Consider the following 21,570-nt stretch of genomic DNA (forward strand, 5'->3'; position numbering starts at 1 on the left):
TCTCCGATTGGTGAGCTGTTTGCCTGAGGAAGTTGGTGCAGGGACAATGGTCCCAGGAAGAATCTCAGTGGTCGATCAATTGTCTGGAAACCAGGGCAGTGTGGTTGGCATTGCAAGTGTTCCGCCTTCTCTGCCAGGGGAAGTCAGTCAGAATTCTTTCCGACAATGCGACCACGGTGGCTTACATCAATCGCCAAGGGGGAACCAAGAGCCAGCCAGTGGCCACGGAAGCCCGGCAGCTGATCAGCTGGGCGGAGAAGCATTTAGTAAGTATTGCAGCGTCTCCCATAGCAGGAGTCGACAACGTTCAGGTGGACTTTCTCAGTCAGCACCTCCTTGATCCTGGGTAATGGGAGCTCGCAGACGAAGCTTTCCAGCTCATATGTGACATGTTGGGCATACCCCGCCTGAATCTCATGGCAACATTTCAGAACGCCAAGGCTCCGCATTTCTTCGGTCGCCGCAGAGAAACAGGAGCAGAAGGGGGTAGCTGCCCTGGCCGACCGACATGCTGCTGTACGTCTTCCCTCCTTGGCTGCTGATAGGCAAAGTGCTCAGGAGAGTGGAGATACACCCAGCAGAAGTCATCCTCGTAGCTCCAGAGTGGCCAAGATGACCTTGGTTTGCGGACCTGGTCAATCTGGCAGTGGCGGGTTCCCTGCGGTTGCCACTGCTCCTGACCTTCTCCATCAAGGTCCCGTGTGTTTGGAAGAGGTCGATCGCTTTTATCTAGCAGCATGGCTTTTGAGAGGTGCTGCCTGAGGAGCAAAGGGTATTCGAACACTGTGGTGGCAACACTTCTTTGGTCGTGCAAGACATCCACCAACCTCGCGTATGTGCGTGTGTGGAGAATCTTTGAATCTTGGTGCGTGGACTGGGCGATTGTTCCTGCTCGGTCTTCGGTGTCGGATATTTTAGGTTTCTTACAATCCGGTCTCGCCAAGGGCTTATCGTGTAGTTCCCTGAGGCTTCAGGTGGCAGCTCTTGATTGTTTGCATGGTTCCATTCAAGGCATGACTTTGGCTGCTCACCCCGATGTGGCTTGTTTCCTAAAGGGGGCAAAGCATTTAGGACCCCCAATCAGGCACCCTTGTCCTTCTTGGAATTTGAACTTTGTTCTCTCAGCTCTGTGTACGGCGCCCTTTGAGTCTCTGTAAATGGCTACAATAAAGGATCTCACGTTAAAGGTGGTTTTTCTTATTGCTATCACATCTGCTCGCAGGGTATTGGAGCTCCAGGCACTATCCTGTAAGGAGCCGTTTCTGAGAATTTCGGATTCTGGTGTATCATTGCGGACGGTTCCTTCCTTTCTTCCTAAGGTGGTGTCTGCTTTTCACGTGAATCAGTCAGTGGAGCTTCTGTCATTTCCCGTTTTGGACCAGTCAGACCCTATGTCTAAAGACTTACGGAAGCTGGATGTTCGTCGGGCATTGTTGCGTTATCTGGAAGTTACGAACGCAACAATGCCCATGACGGACCATCTTTTTGTGCTGTGGGCTTATCCGAAACGAGGAAATATGGCATCTAAAGCTTATGATTTCACACTGGTTGAAAGAGGCTATAAGCTCGGCATATTTGCTGCGTGGTAAGCCTGTACCATTTGGTCTTCGGGCTCATTCTACCCCATTCGCAGGTGGCTTCTTGGGCGGAGTATCAAATGATCTCACCACAGGAGATCTGCAGGGCGGAAACTTGGAAGTCTTTGCATACCTTTGCCAGACACTACAGACTGGATGTTCAGCACCGGGTGAAGGAGGCTTTGGAGAAGCAGTGCTTAGAGCGGGCCTCTCCAGATCTCATCCCAGGAGTCTGGACTGATCCGGGTATGTACATGAAAGGAAAATTATTTTCTTACTTGATAATTTTCGTTCCTGTAGTACCACGGATCAGTCCAGAGTCCCGCTCTGGTAACACATGGAAGTAAGGGAGAGTCCGCTCAGTTATTGATTGATTTGTTTTCAGATCTGCAGAAATTGGATAGACCATCCTCAAGTGGTTCTACAGGTTCAGTTCCTAGGAGGGTTAAGTGAACCGGTTATTTCTTTTTCTTGTTGAAGGGTTATTGTACATAGTTATGGTTGTTTTTTGAGAGCCATTCTGCTTTGACATTGAGTAATACTGCTGGACTGTAGGTGGCACCATCCTATATAAGGCGGAGTTTTGTTTTGTAAACTTCTGTCTCCATCTGCTAGAGGGGGGGCAAAACCCAGGAGTCTGGGCTGATCCGTGCTACTACAGGAACAAAAATTATCAGGTAAGAAACTAATTTTCCTTTATATCTCATATTTTTGTGTAGTGTCTTAAAAAGTCTGTAATGCTGGACAGTAGAAGCCATCTGTATTGGAATGCTCTTGGTGTTGTTGCCTGCTGTAGTGGTAAGTCTCAGACAGTGATTTGAAATGCATTTTAATTTCCATACATTTTAATCCAGATTTTTCCAGTTTTTATAAAAAGACTATGCCTCTGCAATTCTCTTACACCTTTGTGGTAATCCAGACGTCCTTATCCTTCTGCTTCACCAGTCAAGAACATGTGAATTTAGTCCCCTCATTCAGCAGTTGGAGGCAGTTTTTTTCTTTTTTAATATCATCTGTATGTATGTCATGTACATCTGTATGTATGTCATGTATTCCAATATAGCCAGTGTTCTCTGCCTCCAGCTATTGGATGGATGATTGGAGATAAGCATTCACCCAGTTTTTTAATTGAAGATAATTTTTATGGCTATTTCATGCTTGTGATATAGAACTTTAAACTATTTTTTAGTCAAATTTATCTTAAGCACCAAGCTTCTGCTGACTGATCTCTGCAGTGAAACAAACCAGGACAGTAACACAGCTCACTACCCATCTGATGGAGTTTTTCTCTGGGAGAGCACTACATGAGTAGTTTAAGTAGACTTTTTTTTCTAAAAAAGGACAGTCTGCTTACTTTCAGGCCGATTCAGTAAAAGTCGCGGGAGAGCGGGCGAGCGCCCAGGCCACTCTCCTGTGCGCGCGATTCAGGAGGGAAGAAGATGCAAATGAGGGCCCGCGGTAAAAAGAGGCACTAGGGACACTAGTGCGTCCCTAGTGCCTCTTTTTTGACAGGAGTGGCGGCTATCAGCAGGTTTGACAGCTGACGCTCAATTTTTCCGGCGTCTGTTCTCGATCCTCCTGACAGCCACGGGTTCAGAAAATGGACGCTGGCTAAATTGAGGGTCTGTCTTCCGACTGCGGGCCATGGGGAGATTTTTACATTTTTTTTTTTAATTTTAAATTTTTTTTACTTTTGGGGCCTCCGATTTAATATCACTATGATATTAAGTCGGAGGGTGTATAGAAAAGCAGTTTTTACTGCTTTTCTGTACACTTTCCCAGTGTTGGCTGAACTTAAGTCAGGCGTTAATTTCTGAAAGTAAAATGTGCGGCTTGGCTGCAAATTTTACTTTCTGTATCGCGCGGGAATAACTAATAGGGCCATCAACATGTATTTGCATGTTGCGGGCACTATTAGTTTGGGGGGGGGGGGGTTGGCCGTGTGTTTTCAACACGCTATTACCCCAAGGGGTAAAGCAAGTGGGTCGAAAACGCGCATCCAAATCCAAGCTAACAGTGCGCACCACCGTTTCTGAGCTGAAATGCTGGTTGAAGGCTAAGCTTTCTGCAATTGATAAGCCTTGCAGCAAAGCTGCTGTTTGAAAGATCACTGTCTCCTCAGAACTCAAAGCAAGCCCACTAACTCAATGGCTTCCATCCCTTGAATGTGGTAATAGGTTGAGCAATAAAAAACAGTTGCCAAGGAGAGAATGTAACACTTTTATTGTTCATATCACCTTTAATCTATTTAAAGGCAGAAAAAGAACCAGAGCTTTCAGCTGGATAAGATCAGACAGACAGGCTATGATAAAAAGGAAAGGTAAAAGTTACTTCCAGTGTGGATTGAAAGTGTTTTTCTAAGACTAGGAGATATTTTCTGAGGATTTCCATGTGCCATTTCACATATCCGAGTGCAGCTGTTGCTGTGCTCTCTGTGACCCTTTAAAAAGCAGCAATATCTGACAGTACATAATGTTCAGCTTGCAAACACAATGATACAACAGAGTGTAAATCAAATAGAGCAAGCTTACTGTCTGGAATCTTAGTCTGAACTTAGTGCAGAAGTATATTTTAAACTCACAAAGACATAATCAGAGAGAGAACAGCTCGCAGTTTCTCCTGTTATTTGGAATGCTGCCACCTTGAGAACAGCTTGAGCAGCTGCAGGTTCTGCACAGCCACATATAATAAACTTTCGAAGTGCTAGGTTAAAGCAACAAAAAAGGCAACGCGATTACTGTAGCATTCTTGCCTCTGGGTTTTTTTCTCCCCTGCATTCTTAAGAATCCTAAACATTGTATAATTGCCTTGTAGAGTCCATAAGTATTACTTGTACTCAGCCCTTAATTGTACACAGCCTTCATTGTATATAGCCTTCAATTGTTTCTCATAGTTTGAATTATCTATCCTCTATATTGGTATATGATAATCGCAGTTTTTTATAACCACTTAATCTGGTTTCAGTTCCAATTGTTTTTCCTTTCTGCATTCCTTTATTTCTCCCTCTTAGTCTCTCTCGTTCCCTTCTCTGCCTCCTTTTCTAGCCTGCCCCCTTCCCCTTTCCCCGTTCATTGTAACTTACTGTTCTTTTCAGTTCATTGTAAACCGGCGTGATGTGTTTTACAAACTTCGGTAAATAAAAGTTCATAAATAAATAAAGCATTTCAACCTTTAAAGAAAAAGATAAATATGTATTTAAATGGCACTCAATCTTCATGTCCTGATTTTCCTCCAACAATAGTCTGTAGATCAGGAGAGGTAGTAAAAAAAAAATTCTGAGCAATAGGTCTCTGCAATCAGTCTGTTTCACTAGTTGAAATTTATGTATGGAAAATTCTGCTGACTGGGTTCAGTTCCGAGATGGACACAGAAAGCTGTTCCACTCTATGCAGAACTTGTGCTGTTCCACTCTGTGCAAAACTGGAGATGAAACACTTTTTCAGAATAGACCTTCCTTGAAACTGGCTATAAATGTATAATATTTTCAAGATTAGCTCCTCTACAGTTTACAGGTAAAGTCTATTTCAGAAAACATAGGTTGGTATCAGATTCTCGCCACTGAGCAGGAAATCTACTCCTGCGGAAGGAGGCGCACATGAAGAATTTTCACATTTTTTCTTCAACTATTTGTGTGAATGATATATGCACTAATAGTGTGGCAAGAGCCCTATTAAGCAGAAATCAGCAGCTTTTTGATGGAGAACAGATGGTACAGCTTGAATCCACAGCTGCTTATCATTCTAACAAGGCTGGTGAATTTATTTGTTCTTCAAGATCACTAGTGTGTTAGGAACTATACTTCTGTGACTCAGGCATTAGGCTGCTGGTTCTTGCTCCATATTATATCTCTACAAAATATCTTGCAAAGAGAGTTTATTTGGTGAGATACTTGAAAGATTAGATATGAGTCTAGATGAATCAAAAGCACAGAGACTTCCAGAAGACAGGTCAAATTTTAGATTTTATAGAGGGTGCCAAAAAAGCTAGAATGAATGCTTTACAAAGAGTGGATCCACATTACCAGAGACTGGTAGTTCTTTACTCCTGGGGGAATTCTGCACTACTGCGGAATGCAGAATTTGCGCAGAATTCCCCCTTCCCGCAGATTTCCTCTCTCACCTTGCAGATTTCCTCCCTCGTCACCCTTCCCGCAGATTTTCACCGTTGCCTCGCCTATTTCCTCCCTCCAAAACCGGAAGCGCATGGACAGTGGCCATCGCGAGAGAGGGGGCATCTCAGCACAGCAGAAAATAGCAGAGGAGACCCTGGCATGCCCGGAACGGAGCTCGTCCCGCGGCACATGGGATGTGCTCCGTTCACGGCGAAGATGAAGGCCTGACGCTCTGTTCGTGGCGATAAGGGAAGGTCCCCGTGCGCCACGAACGGCTCGCCTGGGCCTTCATCTTCGTCGCAAACGGAGCGCGTCCCGCGACATGCCGGTGAGAGAGAATGTGTGTGTGAGAGAGCAGGAGGGTGATAGAGAGCATGGTTGGTGAGGGGGTGGGGAAGGTGAGAGAGAGCAGGAGGGTATGAGAGAGGGCATGGTTGGTGAGAGGGGTGTGGGGAAGGTGAGAGAGAGCAAGAGGGTGTGAGAGAGAGCATGGGAGGTAAGAGAAGGTGGGTGGGGGATGCTTGAGTGTGGGTTTCAGAGAGAGGGAGCCTATATGAGGGGAAGGGGATGCCGATGAGAGAGAATGAGTGTGTGTGAGAGAGGAAGAGGGGGTGTGGGGGAGGATGGTAAGAGGGGGAGTGAGGGGGATGATTGTAGTTTTCAGAGAGGGAGCCTATGTGAGGGGAGGGGAGGGTGACAGCACAGGAGGGTGAGAGAGAGCATGGGAGGTAAAAGAAGGGGGCTGGGGGGATGCTTGAGTGTGGGTTTCAGAGAGAGGGAGCCTATATGAGGAGATTGTGAAGGAATGTGTGTGTGTGTGTGTGTGTGTGTGTGAGAGATTGGGAGCTCATGTGTATGAAAAAGGGATTGTGTGTATGTGAGGGTGCTAGCTTGTGTGAAGGGATTGTGTATGTGAGGGAGCCTGTATGAGGATGTGTGTATGTGTATTAGAGAGAGGGAGCATATGTGTGAGAGAGGGAGGGACAGAGAGGGAGCCTGTGTGAGAGGCAGTACTGAGAACGGGGTCAAAGTCTGGGACTAGCAATAGAGTGGAAAGGGTTGAGCCTAGAGGAGAAGGGGAGAGATATTGCCAGGTGGAGGAGTTGGGGCCTGAGAGGGCAAACTGGCCAGGGGAGTAGGGAGAGCGAGTGGAAGGGACACTCTTACAGTGAATTTGGTTCCAAAAGTCCACTCTGTCCATGCCAGCATCGGAGACGTTGACCCCTGGAGGCCGAGGGGAACCGATGGATACTTTGTCCCTATCTACTCCACCAGCAGGTTTGTCCAGGGAAAGAGGTGCCGCTGATAGGCCCTCTCTGATGTCAGCACTCTCAAAAACATCAGGATCTTTAGCTTTCTCGGAACCAGGGAAAGACCAGGCTGAGCATCGCGGGAAGTCCTGCGCAAACAGTCACCGGTCGCCATCGGCACATGGCCCCAGTTCTGGTGTGGCACAGACTACTGCCATGCCGCCACCGAAGTAACCCCATGGTGAGGAGGCCCCATCCTCCGACACATCTGTGAGTCCCAGGCATTCCCCACAGATATTGGTGCTGGGCACTGAGCCTCCTCGTCTCTCTCCATCAGTCCTAACTTTACTGGACTTCCAAGAGGCGCTGGACCGCAGAGTGCGGTGCTCCGAGCCCTGCGGGGCTTGAAACCACCCCCGGCACTGGCTCCCATACCAGTGTCAGAAATTGCATCAGCGCTGTTGGCGCCCCTGCTCAAGCGTGTGCACGTCCTTCTCTGTGTCCTTCCAATGCAACCGGTGCCAACGGGTTCCACAATGCCCCAACAGCCACCGATGCCCCCCTCTAGAGCGATTCCCATCGTTGGGTCCTCCTCCGAGGAGGATTCACTGAAGCCACCAGTGACATCGGCTCCTTTGGTACTGAGGATTCAGTTTCCCAAGGCCTTACCCGGGCCATTGGGACCCCCACTGCCATCGGTGCCCTCAAGGCCACTGGTGCACCTGGTGCTCACACTGAGGGGCTTGGACAAGGCTCACCTGAGCAGGCCACCCCAGGGACCTTAGCGAGGAAGAGGGCCCATATGATCCCTGGGTAGGGGATATCTCGGAGTCTTCCTCTGAGGACTCGGGGATATCCTGTCGGAACCTTCGCTGCTAGATGAAAGGCATAGTTCTCCCCCAGAAGATTTCTCCTTTGCTGGTTTCGTCAGGGCCATGGCCAAAGCCATCTCTTTCCAGCACCTCACAGAGGAGGACGCTTGACATAAGATGCTGGAAGTTCTCCAGTTTGTTGATGCCACAAAGGAAATAGTAGCCAACCCAGTCCACGATATTTTTAAAAAGCTTCTCCTGAGAATCTGAGAGCATCCAGTGTCAGTTCCTGCAGTAAATAGGAAGGTGGATGACATCTACTTGGTCCAATAGGCTTTGGGATTTGAGAGACTCCATCTCCCTTACCAATCAGTGGTGGTAGTCTCTCTCAAAAAAGCCAAGCGCTCCCTCACCCATGCCTCCGCCCCTCTGGTCCAGGATCACAGGGAGCTGGATGCCCTAGGTAGGAAGGTATTTCAGGGTGCTATGCTCATCACCCGCATTGTCTCCTACCAATTGTATATGACCCAGTATAGCTGGAACCTGTGGAAACAGGGCCAGGAGTTTTCGGATCGCCTGTCACAACAACAACAACAACAACTAGATGTGTTCTGTGCTGTGATGCAACAGGATCTAGAGATGGGCAAACATGAGGTAAGATCCACCTACGATATCTTCGAGACAGCGGCGAGGGTGGCTGCAGTGGGTATTGGCACTCGTAGAATGGCCTGGCTCTGAGCCTCGGACCTCTGCCCGTAGGTCCAAGAGAAGCTGACTAATCTGCCCTGCATGGGAGAGAATCTCTTCAGGGACAAGGTCAGGGATGCGGTAGCCCAATTGAAGGACCACTATGAGACCCTTCAACAGCTATCGGCTAGTGCTTCCGACCTGCCATCTTCCGCCAGGATGTCCTCACAGCAGAATTCGAGGAAGTCCTTCTACCGCCAAAGGAAACATTTCCCTCCTGCCTCTCAGGAGTGTACACCCCATGCTAGTTCCAGGGGTCGTCCTCGCCAACAGTGGACCCCAAGCCCCAGCCAGCCCCCCATTAGAGCCTCCCTATGGGGTTTTGATTGAGGTGAGGGTGAAGGACCGTGAGTCAGCCCACCATAACCCTGGCATCCAGCCCCCCCAGTAGGGGGCAGGCTACTTTGCTTCACCCACCGCTGGCCCCTTGTTATGTCGGACCATTGGGTTCTCACAATCATATGCTAAGGTTATTGGCTGAATTTCAGGGATGTCCCTGTGCATTTTCCCCCATGTCTGTTGTGGGGCTCGTCTGCCTAGCAGGAAATACTTTTGAGAGAGCTCTCTGCCCTTATAATGGCAGGAGCGGTAGAACCCGGTCCCTTCTGCCAACAGGGCCAAGAGTTCTATAAAAGGTATTTCCTGATACCAAAGAACTGGGGACTACACCCATTCTCGATCTCAGAGCATTGAACAAATTCCTGCAAAGGGAAAAGTTCAAAATGGTCTCTCTGGGCACCCTGATCCCCCTCTTCAGCAGAGGAGACTGGCTCTGCTTCCTCAACCTGAAGGGTGCCTACATCCATATTGCAATCTTCCCGAGCCACAGGAAGTATCTTTGCTTTGTGGTAGGAGAGGCTCACTACCAGTATCGAATACTGCCGTTTGGCCTGGCTTCAGCCCCTCGGATTTTCACCAAGTGCCTGGCAGTGGTGGGGGGCGCACCTCAGGCATCAGAGGGTGCATGTGTTCCCCTACGTGGATGACTGGCTGATCAAGAGCACCTCCCAACAGGGGGCACTATGCTCTGTACATCTGGCTATCCAGATGCTGCAATCCCTGAGGTTTGTTATCAATTACCCACCAAGTCCCACCTCTGCCCGTTGCACCATCTGGACTTCATAAGAGCCAGACTGCACACGGTTCATGCCAAAGCATTTCTGCCTTGAGATAGGGCTCCTGCTCTCTCATCTCTGGCTGGCTTGGTGCGCAGCAGTCATCAGGTTCCCGCTCATCTGCTGCTTCGTCTCTTGGGCCACATGGTTGCCTCTGTCCATGTCATTCCATTGGCCCGCCTCTGCATGCGCAGAGTGCAGTGAACATTACGATCGCAAAGGCTACAAATGTCCCAGGACCTCTGCAGGTCTCCCTGTCCTGGTGGGAGAATATCTCATATTTGGAGCAGGGGACCCCTTTTCAGGCCACCCCGCCTCAGGGTAGTACTTACCACCATTGCCTCCCCCCATGGTTGGGGGGGGGGGGGCATGTGGTCAGTCTACACATGCAGGGTCAGTGGATGGCTCAGGAATCTCTCTGTCAGATAACCTTGCAGCTTCAGGCAATTTGTTACGCTCTTTGGGCGTTTCGGGACCAACTGCCTCACAAAGCAATCCTGATTTGGACAGACAACCAGGTAGCATTGTGGTACATCAACAAACAAGGAGGCTTGGGTTCCCTCCTCCCTTGGCAGGAGTCAGTACAAATTTGGTCCTGGGTTCTGTCACAGGGCATGTCCCTGAGAGCAATGTTTCTGGCCAGAGAAATGAGCGTACTGGCGGACTGCCTGAACCGTACATTTCGGCCACACAAGTGGTCCTTAAATCTGGCAGTGGTGGTCCAGTGGGGAACTCCAGATGTGGATTTCTTTGCCCTCCCCCTCCAACCTCAAGGGGAGCAACTTCTGCTCCCTATCCAGGACGGACTTCCAGCCTCAGACACCTTTGCCCAACACTGGGGCACAGGTCTCCTGTACGCATATCCTCCTCTTCCGCTGGTCAGGAAGACTCTCTTGAAGCTCCAGCAGGACCAGGGGACCATAATTCTTCTGGTGCTGAACAGGCCCAGACAGGTTTGGGTTCCACTCCTTCAGGACCTGTCAGGGAGCCCATCACTCTGGGAACCTCACCCGATCTGATAACACAAGATCAGGGCAGACTGCGCCATCCAAACCTCCAAGCATTAGCCCTGATGGGCCTAGATGTTGAGTGCCTAGTCCTGCAACCCCTGGACCTCTCTGACGTGTCTCAGGTGCTGGTAGCTTCCAGGAAGCCTTTCACCAGGAAGTCTTACCAACTGAAGTGGAGATTTTCTGACTGGTGTGAGGGACATGGTTTAGATCCATTCACCTGCCCCACCCCTAGGTTCTTGGACTATTTGTGGCACCTTTCTGGTCAGGGTCCACCTGAATGTGATTAGTGCTTTGCATCAAGATGTAGTGGGCACACCTATTTCTGTTCAGCCCATAGTAGATCACTTTATGTGGGGCTTGCTTCAACTGAAGCCCCCCCCCCCCCATTTGGCCTCCTGTTGTGTCCTGGGACCTCAAACTTGTGTTAGTGCGGCTCATGCACTATCCCTTTGAGCACGCCCTCCACAAAATTCTTTTATGATAGGGTGGAGCTCTGTACACATCCTAAGTTCCTACCTAAGGTGTGGTGACTGATTTTCACCTCAGTCAGTCCATTATTCTGCCCACCTTTTTTCCAAGGCTCCATTCTCACCAGGGTGAGTGGGCCTTCCACACGCTGGATTGTAAGAGTGCCCTAGCCTTCTACTTGGAACGCAGAGCAGGCCACAGACAATCCACTCAACTATTCATATCTTTCAATAAGAATAGATTGCGGTGGGTAAACAAACTCTATCCAACTGGCTAGCTGATTCTATTTCCTTCTGCTATACATAAGCGGGCCTTCAGCTGGGAGGCTGAGTCAAAGCTCACTCTGTGAGGACTATGGCAGTGTCAGTGGCTCACGGGCAATCCCTGTTGTCGAAATCTGCAGGATTGCAACCTTGAGCTCTCTACACACGTTCGCTGTCCATTACTGCTTGGACAAGGATGGTCATCAGGATAGTAGCTTCGGCCAGTTTGTTCTTTGCAACCTTTTCCAGGTTTAAACACAACTCCCTGCCTCAAGCCCACTGTTAGGGTTCAGGCTGCCTCCGTCTGTTACCAACAGCACCATAGCTTATTCTGCCCTGTTGGCACCCAGTTAGGGGTGTTGGTCCCTCTTTTATCTGGGAGCAGACTGTAGCTTGGTATTCAAACAAATGTGAGGACTATCATCTTGCTTATCCTAGGAGAAAGCAGAGTTGCTTACTTGTAACAGGTATTCTCCTAGTACAGCAGGATGTTAGTCCTTAGGAAACCCGCCCGCCACCCCGCAGAGTTGGGTTCTCCTATGTTTTATTTTATTTTTTTGCTAGTGAATTCTATGTTACGAGACTGAAGAGGGACCCCACATAAATGCGTGGATAGAGGCATGCTCAGTGTGCCAGTCAAATAATAGCCATTAATGGCTATTAATTATAATTATACTTAAAGTTCTAGAAACTTTGACAAAAGTTTTCCATGCTGGGCTCCATCTTATTATGTCACCCACATGTGAGGACTAACATCGTGCTCTCCTAGGAGAACATCTGTTACAGGGAAGCAATTCTGCTTTTTTCTTGCATGCTACATGGTAGGCGGCAGTGACCGTTTTCGCACACTCTTGTGCAAGCTCTGCTGCCCTCTGTAGGCTGTCGGTGTGTGCAGTGTCGGCTCTGAGCACGCATTGTGTTCTCTGTTTTTGGGTGTGCTTTTTACAAGCAGAAACATTTTTACACGCTTAACTTGGCACACAGGTTGTGCATGCACCTTGCCGTGCTTTCTTCTAGGCGCTTATTTTTTGGGTGCATTTCATTTTTTTTTTAATTTATATTTTATTAAATCTTTTCACATGTCACATTACACAATATTTGTTGTTTTTGTTTGTTAAACAATTGCTAAACACAGCGTGATAAACATGGTATGTTAAACATTTACATAATAATCATACACTAACATCATAGAATGTCTGCATAGGTATAAAGATTTGTGTATGCAAATCTTTAAATCTGTAGAGCCTCCCCTACTCCCCCCTCCCACCCCCCTTCCGTAACGTACTATGCTGGGAGGTAGTAAATTAATTTGAGCAGTACAAGACTTTTTTTTTTATTTCCTATATAATAAATGAGAACATTGTAAATTATGGTTGTACTGCATTCATTCCCTATGACTCACCACCTTGTTCTAGCCATACTTGTAAGGGTCTCCACAACCCTTGTTTCTTCTGATTGGGAGCAGCCTTTACTTGAAAGGAGCAAAGCTTTGACAATCTGGGCCTGAGACTGGCTAGTGTGGGCAAGGTGCTGGATCTCCAGACCCCTGCTAGCTCACATCGTGCTGCAAAAATTATAAGAAGTGTGATTTTCCCCTTGTCATGTGGGATATCCAGGGGCAGGTTCAAAAGGGCAATCTCTGGAGACAGAGACATTATCTCCACTAACCTGCTGTATTATAGCATTAATTGACTGCCAATAGGCAACTATCCTAGGGCATGCCCACCACATACGGTAAAATGTTCCTGTCTGGCCACATCCTTTCCAGCATCTGGGGTCACTAGATGAGTTAAAGTTATGGAGGCATGCAGGAGTCAGGTACCACTTGAGTGGTATAACTATTCTCTCCCCTAGGGAAGAGAACGGGGAGCTCTTTTTTGTACATAGAAAAATAGAGTCCCATGTGTCCTCTGAAATCGAGGTGCCCAAATCCATCTCCCAAGCCTTCATAAATGCTGGTTTCTACATGGGGTCTTTATAGATAAAATTGTTGACTTGTGATATTGCCCATTTAATGCTGTCAACCTGATCGCACCAGTTTTCAACTTGGGTCTTACCAGCAGCTAGGTCTTGCCCCATATTTTCTCCCTGAATAAAGTGGCGGACTTGGAGATAGGAGAAGACATTCCCCGCTGGTAACTGAAATTTTTCTTGTAGCATTGAGAAAGCAGTCACTGCCCCTCTGTCCCACATTTTCCCAATATAGTTTAATCCTTTACCTGCCCACTGTTTAAAAGTCTTAGATTGACTCCCTGCAGGAAATTGTGTGTTAGTATAAGCTTTGGAGCTGTAAAAATATCTCCGGTTTCCTACTAACGCACTTCTCCCATACCTTTAAAGTGTTATTAGTAGCAGTCGATATGTAGAGCAACGGATGCCAAGTGCCTCTGGGCTGTTATATTAAAGACCTAAGTGGTATTTTTCCAATCAGTAGCTGTTCTATATCTACCCACTGTTTTTGTTCTCCATTTCTGTGCCAATTAAATATAGCTCTCGTTTGGGTGGCCATAAGGTACCAACTTAAGTTGGGGACCCCTAAACCTCCACGGAGCTTGGGTCTATACATTACAGCATGAGACACTCTGGGAGGTCTTCGTTTCCAAATATATGAAAAAATCCGTTGTTGCCAATTCTTGAACATGGCTGAGGGAATGTGGATCGGAAGCGCCTGAAATAAATACCCTAAATGAGGCAGGACATTCATATTTATGGAGGATATTCTCCCAAACCAGGATATATGTAATTCGGCCCATCGATCCAGATCCCTAAATATTTTTTGAATGAGTGGGGGATAGTTCAGGTGGAATAATTCATCAATATTATTACTTATATATACTCCCAGATATTTGATTTTCTTAGTGGCCCACTTGAAGGGGAAGGATGTTTTTAATACCGAAAGTTCTCTCTCTGGAACGGACACATTTAAAATTTCTAATTTCTCCACATTGAGCTTAAATCCTGATTACCCCCCCTGGAATGTCTGCAATGTATCCAAAGCTGCCTGTAGGGACTGGGCCGGGTTTGTAAACATGAAAAGTATGTCATCAGCGAACATAGCCATTTTGTATTCTCGCTCACCGATGATAAACCCCCTAATCAGCCTGCTATTCTGAACTTGAGTCGCTAATGGTTCTAAAAAGAGTGCGAATAATAATGGCAAGAGAGGGCATCCCTGCCTTGTACCCCTATTGATGGAGAATGGCTCTGTGAATGTCCCGTTGACTTTTACCCTTGCCTGTGGATCGGTTTATAACTGTTTCAACCAATTAAGGAAATAAGGGCCGAAATTCATTGCCTTCATAGTGCTAAAAAGGAACTGCCAATGTATCATGTCAAAGGCCTTTTCTGCCTCGACTGACATTAAAACTGTCGATATTCCCTTTGCTCTAGTACTTTCCACTATATTTACTATTTTTTGGATATTAGCAGCCATTCTGCCCGGAATAAAGCCGGCCTCATCTGTATTGATTAATCGGGCTATGATCCTATTCAGGCGTGTCACCATAATTTTGACTAGGAGCTTAAGATTCACATTAATGAGGGAAATAGGGCGGTATGAGCCACATTTCTTTAAATCCCACCCCGGTTTACCCAAAATGGTAATGCCGGCTACATTTGCCCGTATTCCCAAAGGATGACCCTCTCTCAGGGAGTTAAATAACAGAGTTAAAGGAGGCGCCAGAGAAGGTGCCAATTTCTTATAAAATTGTGGTGTGTAGCCATCCAATCCGGGAGCCTTGTTAGCTTTCAGGTCTTTAATGGTGTACTGGATTTCCATAAGGGAGATTTCTTTATCCAAGAGATCTCGTTCCTCTTCTGTGAGAGAGGGGCGATGACTTTCATCTAGATAATGGTCAATTTGCTCCTCTGATATACCAGCAGTTTCAGAATAGAGCGCTCCATAAAATTGTTGAAATCTCTGCCGGATATCAGGGGGAGAAGTAATCATTTGACCATCAGGGCCTTCAATTTCTGAGATTTAGTTTTGCATTACCTTTTGTTTCAGGTACCTGGCAAGGAATCGTCCTGATCTATTCCCCCACTCAAATTTTTCCTGCGTAACTAGTGATAATTTGGCAGTTAATTCTGCATCAGCCATACCCTGGAGCTCAGCTCTAGCTTTCTGCAATTTTGCATAGGTGGTCTTGGATAATGTATGTTTGTGGGACTCTGATAATGTCTCTATTTCCTCTAACACTTTTTGTTTAACCCTCTGGCTAATTTTCTTGCAATGAACTCCTCGGGAGATAAATTGACCTCTCAATTCTGCCTTCAAACACTCCCACACCACTGCGGGGTCACCTTCATTGATGTGCAAATACTCAATCTCCTTTTGCAGAGAAGTACAAAACCCTTCATCAAAAAGGAGGGTGTCATTCAGTTTCCATGGGCGGAATCCCAGCTCTTTTCTGGAGAGTCCCACCGTCATGCCACCAGGTGCATCATCCGGCCACGTTATAGCATCAATATATATCTGTGTGACTCTGCCCGCCAGCAGCTTATCTACTAGAAAATAATCCTTGAGTAGGAGCTGTGTGGTGTGGAAAAAAAGGTGTAATTTTTACCGGCTGGATTTCTTTGGCGCCACTTTTTCATGAAAGTTTTCAACCTCCTAGCTGGGCCATTCCCCTTTCTGCTCCTTCCCGAGTTATCTAGATCAGGGTTAATGGTCAAATTAAAATCTCCTGTTATTATTAAGTTCCCGTCCCCTTCCTTTTGTATTAGTTGGTCTATCTGTTCAAAAAATCCTTATTGATTATTGTTTGGAGTGTAGATGTTTACTAATGTGATTTCCCCCCCCCCCCCCCTCAATTCAAATTTAACCAGTATATACCTTCCATGTTCATCATCTATATGTTTGCATTTTTTATAATCCTGACCCTGTTTGAAGAGTATGCTCACACCAGTATATTTATTGGCCTTGTTCGCGGCGGAAAAGAATTTATATGCAAAACACGGCCAGGCCATAAGTGCTCATAACGACGTCTTAATATGTGTCTCTTGTAAACAAATAATCATAGCTGCATTAGACAGTATGTCTTGTTTGAGAAGGTGTCATTTGCGCGGGATATTGAGACCTTTAACGTTTAAAAATAGCAACTGTAATGCCATCATTCATATTCTATTGTAAATTGAGACTCCTCCCTCTATAAGAAAGCACCCACATAGTAACTACGCAATTTCCCTTCATTAAATCCCCATCCAGAGATTGCACCCCATACCTCTTCCCCGTTTGTGATGAAAGCTGCAACTCTCTTAAACTACCTTTCCCAGCATCTGTACCATGAATGCCTTCGGCCTTTCTCTCCTCTCCCCCCACCCCTTCCCCAATCTTCCCTCCTTCCTCTCCCATCTCTTTCCCTGCCCTCCTCCCTCTCCCCTTCCCCTGTCTCAAATGCCATATACCTATGACATTCCTGCCTATGCAGGAGAAGTCCGTGTATGACCGGGAGTGAACATCAGCCCCTAACAAACACCCGGGCAGCAGATATGACTCCCTCCGCTCTCCCTCCCTTGCCAACTGACCTTATGCGAACTAATAAAAGTCCAACGTATTAAACTTGTAAACAATTTCAAACAATTGTCTTTGCCATCTGTGTGAACAGTCATCCACGTCAAAAACTGTATTACTGGAGCATTGCCTGGATCCTCAGGCTTTCTGGTTTCTCAGTCTTGCTAACGTCACTTCACCCCTGCCCCTTCAGCATTTGATGCGAGGCCGACTCTGTGTGCCGGCGAAGACGATGGCCTCCCTTCTCCACTCTTTGCCAGCACGGGTGCTCGTGCTTGTCTCGTGACTCCACTGCCGCTGTTGGTTTTATGGGGAAACCTGCTGACTGTAAAATGGTGGCCGCTTCTGAAGGGGTTACAGCTTTGGAAGTGATTCCCTTTATAGATATTGAAATCCCTGTTGGAAAGAGCCAGCGGTATCGAATGTTTTCCTGCCTTAACAGCGAAGTGATATGCTGATATTCTTGTCGGCACTTAAGGGTTCCTGGAGAGAGGTCAGTAAACACTGAGATCGAATGTGACTCCCATTCCCACGATTTCTGCTTCCTTGCAACTTGTAAAATTTTTCTTTAACTGGGTATCGAAGGAAGCAGGCTATTATATCTCTCAGCTGGTTCCCTTGCCAGGTTCCCAGGGTCCAGTGTGCCCTCTCAAGTTCGATCAGCAAGTCAAGGATTATTTGAGCACTCTCGCCTGGTTGCGATAGAAAAAATTGGCATAAGGATAGTATAGGCCTTCGTCGGAGTTTGTGTCCTCAAGTTTAAGAGTTAATTCAAACTCCGATTTAGAGATCTTTTCACAATGGGACTGTATTTTCTTGATCTTTTCTGTCTGTGCATCCAATCTTACATCTCATTCATTGACCGGATGTCCGATCTCTGCCATTTCTTCCCTCAGTTCTGCGATTTTATCCAACATTTCATGCTTATTAGCTTTCATATCTGCACATAGGTCTGTGAACCATTTGCGAAATTCAATTCTGGTTGGCATCGAGGAGGATTGCGAGCCCTGATCTTCTGATGTTAACAACTCTTCATTTTCTGTTAGTCCCACCATCACCATTTCTTCTTCTTCTGGCAGGCCTCCCGCTTCCTCTCCGCCTTTAAGATATGAGTATCTGCTGAGATCCATGCTTTTTCTTCTAGAAGTCATGTGGATGAGTGTCAAGCAAGGTTGCACAACTCTTTATTTCCACCTAAAGGAGGGGATGGAGGGCGATTCGCTCAAATGTTAGCTCGGGGTGCTCGGGAGCTCCCTTCTCAGGCTGCCATTCCTCCCTGTGACGTCACCCGACTCAGGCGTATTTCATTTTTGAGCGCGAACCGTTCCGACACACATTTACTGCAGCAATGGTGCCGGTAAGCCAGAAGCCTAAGCGCCTTCCTATTTTTGTTGCTTGTCATATTAGGGATTCTCAGCCTGATCTGGCTTCTAACCTGTCAGCGCTGCTCAGACATTCAGAGAGAGCTGTCTTCCTTAGATTTTGCTAAGCCTGACTCTTCCCATTCTGATGATGGGTTGGTCACAGCCTTGATTGGGGGAACGCCAGATCTTGATTCTCTCTTGACTGGCTCCTCCGCTGGTGATGGCAGTTCTGTGGGACCAGCTCCAGTTCCTTCTAGGCTTGGTCTGGGCCTGGCTGCTTTTTCTTGGGTGGAATTTTTCAAGGCTTACAAGCCTTTCTTCAGGCGCAGTCCTCCACTTCTCCCCTCAGCCAGTGGCTTCTCCCTCTTCTGGGCCTATGCTTAAGCATTGGGGCTCGCCTCAGCTTCCTCTGGATGTTCCTGACAGGATCCGGATGGCACTGATGATGAGGTTGATCCTGATTCCCTGGAAGATGGGGAAATTCCTCCAGGGCTGGAACCGTATCGAACCATGTTGAGGTTCTTTCATAGAGATGAACTGTCTGCCCTGATTTCCTAGACCTTGAAACAGTTGGGTGTTCCTGGTTTGAATGCTATGTTAGAGCCAAGGAAGAATCCTATTTTGGTTTCCTTACATAAAACCTTTTGGGTTTTTTTTCCCGGTGATGGATTCCATCCCTGAATTGATTGATCTGTAATGGGATGCACCAAAGGCATATTTTAAAGGGGGTCAGACATTGGCAGGCCTATATCCCCAGGATCCAGCTGAGGTACCAAGATGCCCTTTAAAGGCTTGCTTTTGTTTGGGAGCTAGTTGGAGAAACTGGCCAGTTAGTGGAGCGAGTCTCGGGTGCCTTGCTTGCTGGTGGATAAGTTACAGTTACAGCGCCCCTTTAGTATGAGGAGTTGTTTCCAGGGTTCCAGGCATTTTCGGCCCTACAGAGGGATGGACCTCTAAGCGGACTTGGCCTTTCAATAGGGCTCAGTTCTTTCATCCCCGGCAGCCCAAGAGAGGAGTGGGCTTAGGTGATGTAACTTCCCGAACTTCCCAATGAAGGTTTGTCAACTCACTTTCTGGAACTGGAAATGGAACATATTGACCCACCTCCGATAAAAGACAGAGAGATCATGTTAGGCCAGTGGGTCCTGGAGGTGATACGCAAAGGGTTTGCGCTGGAATTTCACAGTGTTCCTTAGGACATGTTCATGGTGTCCCCTTGCCACTCCCCGCAGAAGAAGCAGGCAGTGAAGTTCATGTTTCAAAGGCTCCCCAGACTGAAGGCTGTGGTTCTGGTACCCACATCTCAAAGTATAGGGTGCTATTCCATTTATTTTGTTGTGCCCAAGCAGGAGGGCTCCTTTTGACCCATCTTGGATCTCAACAGGAGCAATGGTCACTTGAAGGTGTCTCATTTTCGAATGGAAATCTTATGCTCAGTAATTATGGTGGTGCAATCGTGGGAATTTCTGATCTCCTTGGATCTGTCAGAGGTTTACCTTCATATTCCCATCCGATTGGAACACCAATGCTTTCCATTCTTTGTGGTGTTGAGGTGCCATTATCATTTTTTGGGCGCTGCCTTTTAGTCTAACCACCACTTCCAGAACATTTCCCAAGATTATGGTGGTGGTAGCAGCAACCTTGCAAAAATAAGGAATCCTGGTGCACCCATATTTGGATGGCTGGCTGATTTGAGCCAAGTCTCAGGAAGAGAGCCGCCTGGTGACACACAAGATGATCTCCTTATTGCAGGAGCTCGGTTGGGTGGTGAACCTGACCAAGAGCAATCCTCAACCATCCCAGTCATTGGAGAATCTGGGGGTACAGTTCAGCACGGCTCAGGACAGAGTTTTCCTACCGGAAGTTCGGATCCAGAAACTGATGTCTCAAGTGTGTCAGTTGATGAACACTATAAGCCCAACGGTGTGGTCCTACCTACATGTACTCGGGTTGATGGCAGCTACCCTGGAAGTGGTGCTGTGGGCAAGGGCGCCTATGTGTCCTCTTCTGTGCTCTCTGCTATCTCGTTGGAGCCTGCGGTCTCAGGATTATGCAGTTCGGCACCACTTGCCGATGGAAATCTGCTCCCGCCTCCAGTGGTGGTTGCAGGAGGATCATCTGAGAGAGTCAGCTACCTTGTCCTCCACGACCTGGTTGGTACTCACAACACGTGAGTCTCCATGGTTGGGGGCTCACTGTCTGGAGTTAATGGCCCAGGGGAGTTGGAATCCCGAACAGCTCTTCTGGAGCATCAGTCGACTGGAGGCTTGGGCGGTACAGCTGGCATGCTTGCAGTTCAGCCACAGGCTGCGGAATCAAATGATTCATGTGATGTCGGACAACACGTCGACGACGGCCTATATCAATTACCAGGGAGGAACCAAGAGCCAACAAGTGTCGCAGGAAATAGGCCAACCTATGGAATGAGCGGATGTTCATCTGCAGATGATCTCAGCCTCTCACATTGTAGGAAAAGACATCATAAGAGTGGACTTTCTCAGCAGAAAGAGTCTGGACCCAAGAGAGTGGGTGTTGTCAGCCAAGATGTTTCAGCTGATTGTGGATCGCTGAGGCCTTCTGTTTCTAGATCTGCTGGCGACTTCTCAAAATGAGAAGGATTCTCACTTCTGCTGTCACAGGAGAGATCTGTGGTCCTTGGGAATAGACACTCTTGTACAAGTCTGGCTGGAAGACAGATTGCTTTATGCCCATCCTCTGTGGCCCTTGCTAAGCAGGATAATGCGCAAGATTGAAGGCCACAGGGAGAGAGTACTCCTGGACTCCCAAGTGGATTTGTGACTACTCCTGGTGGAGGCCCACTTCGTCTTCCACCGCACATGGATCTGCTTCAGCAGGGAAAGGTTCTTCATGAAGATCCAACTCTATTCTGTCTTACGGTTTTGACCTTGAGAAGGCTCACCTGTTTGTGTGGTTATTCCTCTGCGGTGATTGCCACCTTACTCCGCACTCGCAAGTTTTCCACTTCCTTGGCTTGTGCGTGGAGTTGGAGAGTGTTTGAGGCCTGGTGTGAGGAGTAGGGTGTTCTTCCTCGTTCAGTTAAGATCCCTCTCATTCTGGATATTTTGCAGGATGGATTGAATAAAGGCTTGGCCCTTTATTCCTTGAAGGTGCAGTTTGTGGTTCCTGCCTGTTTCATTGACTTAGTGAATGGTGTTTTGTTGTCGTCTCATCCTGATGTGGCCTGTTTTTTTGAAGGGCATGAAGCACCATAGGCTTCCCTTGAGGTTACCGGTTCCATTGCAGAATCTTAATTTGGTGCTAGACGTTTTGGCAGGCCCTTCATTCCAACCACTGCGTAGCCTTTCCTTATGGTTGTT

General features: G+C 47.5%; 1 protein-coding gene across 2 annotated transcripts in view; it reads left to right on the forward strand.

Moving 5' to 3' along the window:
* TTC37 (tetratricopeptide repeat domain 37) overlaps window positions 1–21,570 on the forward strand; it is a 539,154-nt gene that overhangs the window by 237,528 nt on the left and 280,056 nt on the right. For both annotated transcript variants that reach the window (XM_029573103.1, XM_029573110.1), the window contains exon 21: window positions 2,297–2,375. In XM_029573103.1, the coding sequence (XP_029428963.1) occupies window positions 2,297–2,375 (79 nt within the window). The remainder of the gene's footprint in view (window positions 1–2,296; window positions 2,376–21,570) is intronic.

Source organism: Rhinatrema bivittatum, chromosome 1, assembly GCF_901001135.1.
Source record: "Rhinatrema bivittatum chromosome 1, aRhiBiv1.1, whole genome shotgun sequence".
NCBI lineage: Eukaryota > Metazoa > Chordata > Amphibia > Gymnophiona > Rhinatrematidae > Rhinatrema > Rhinatrema bivittatum.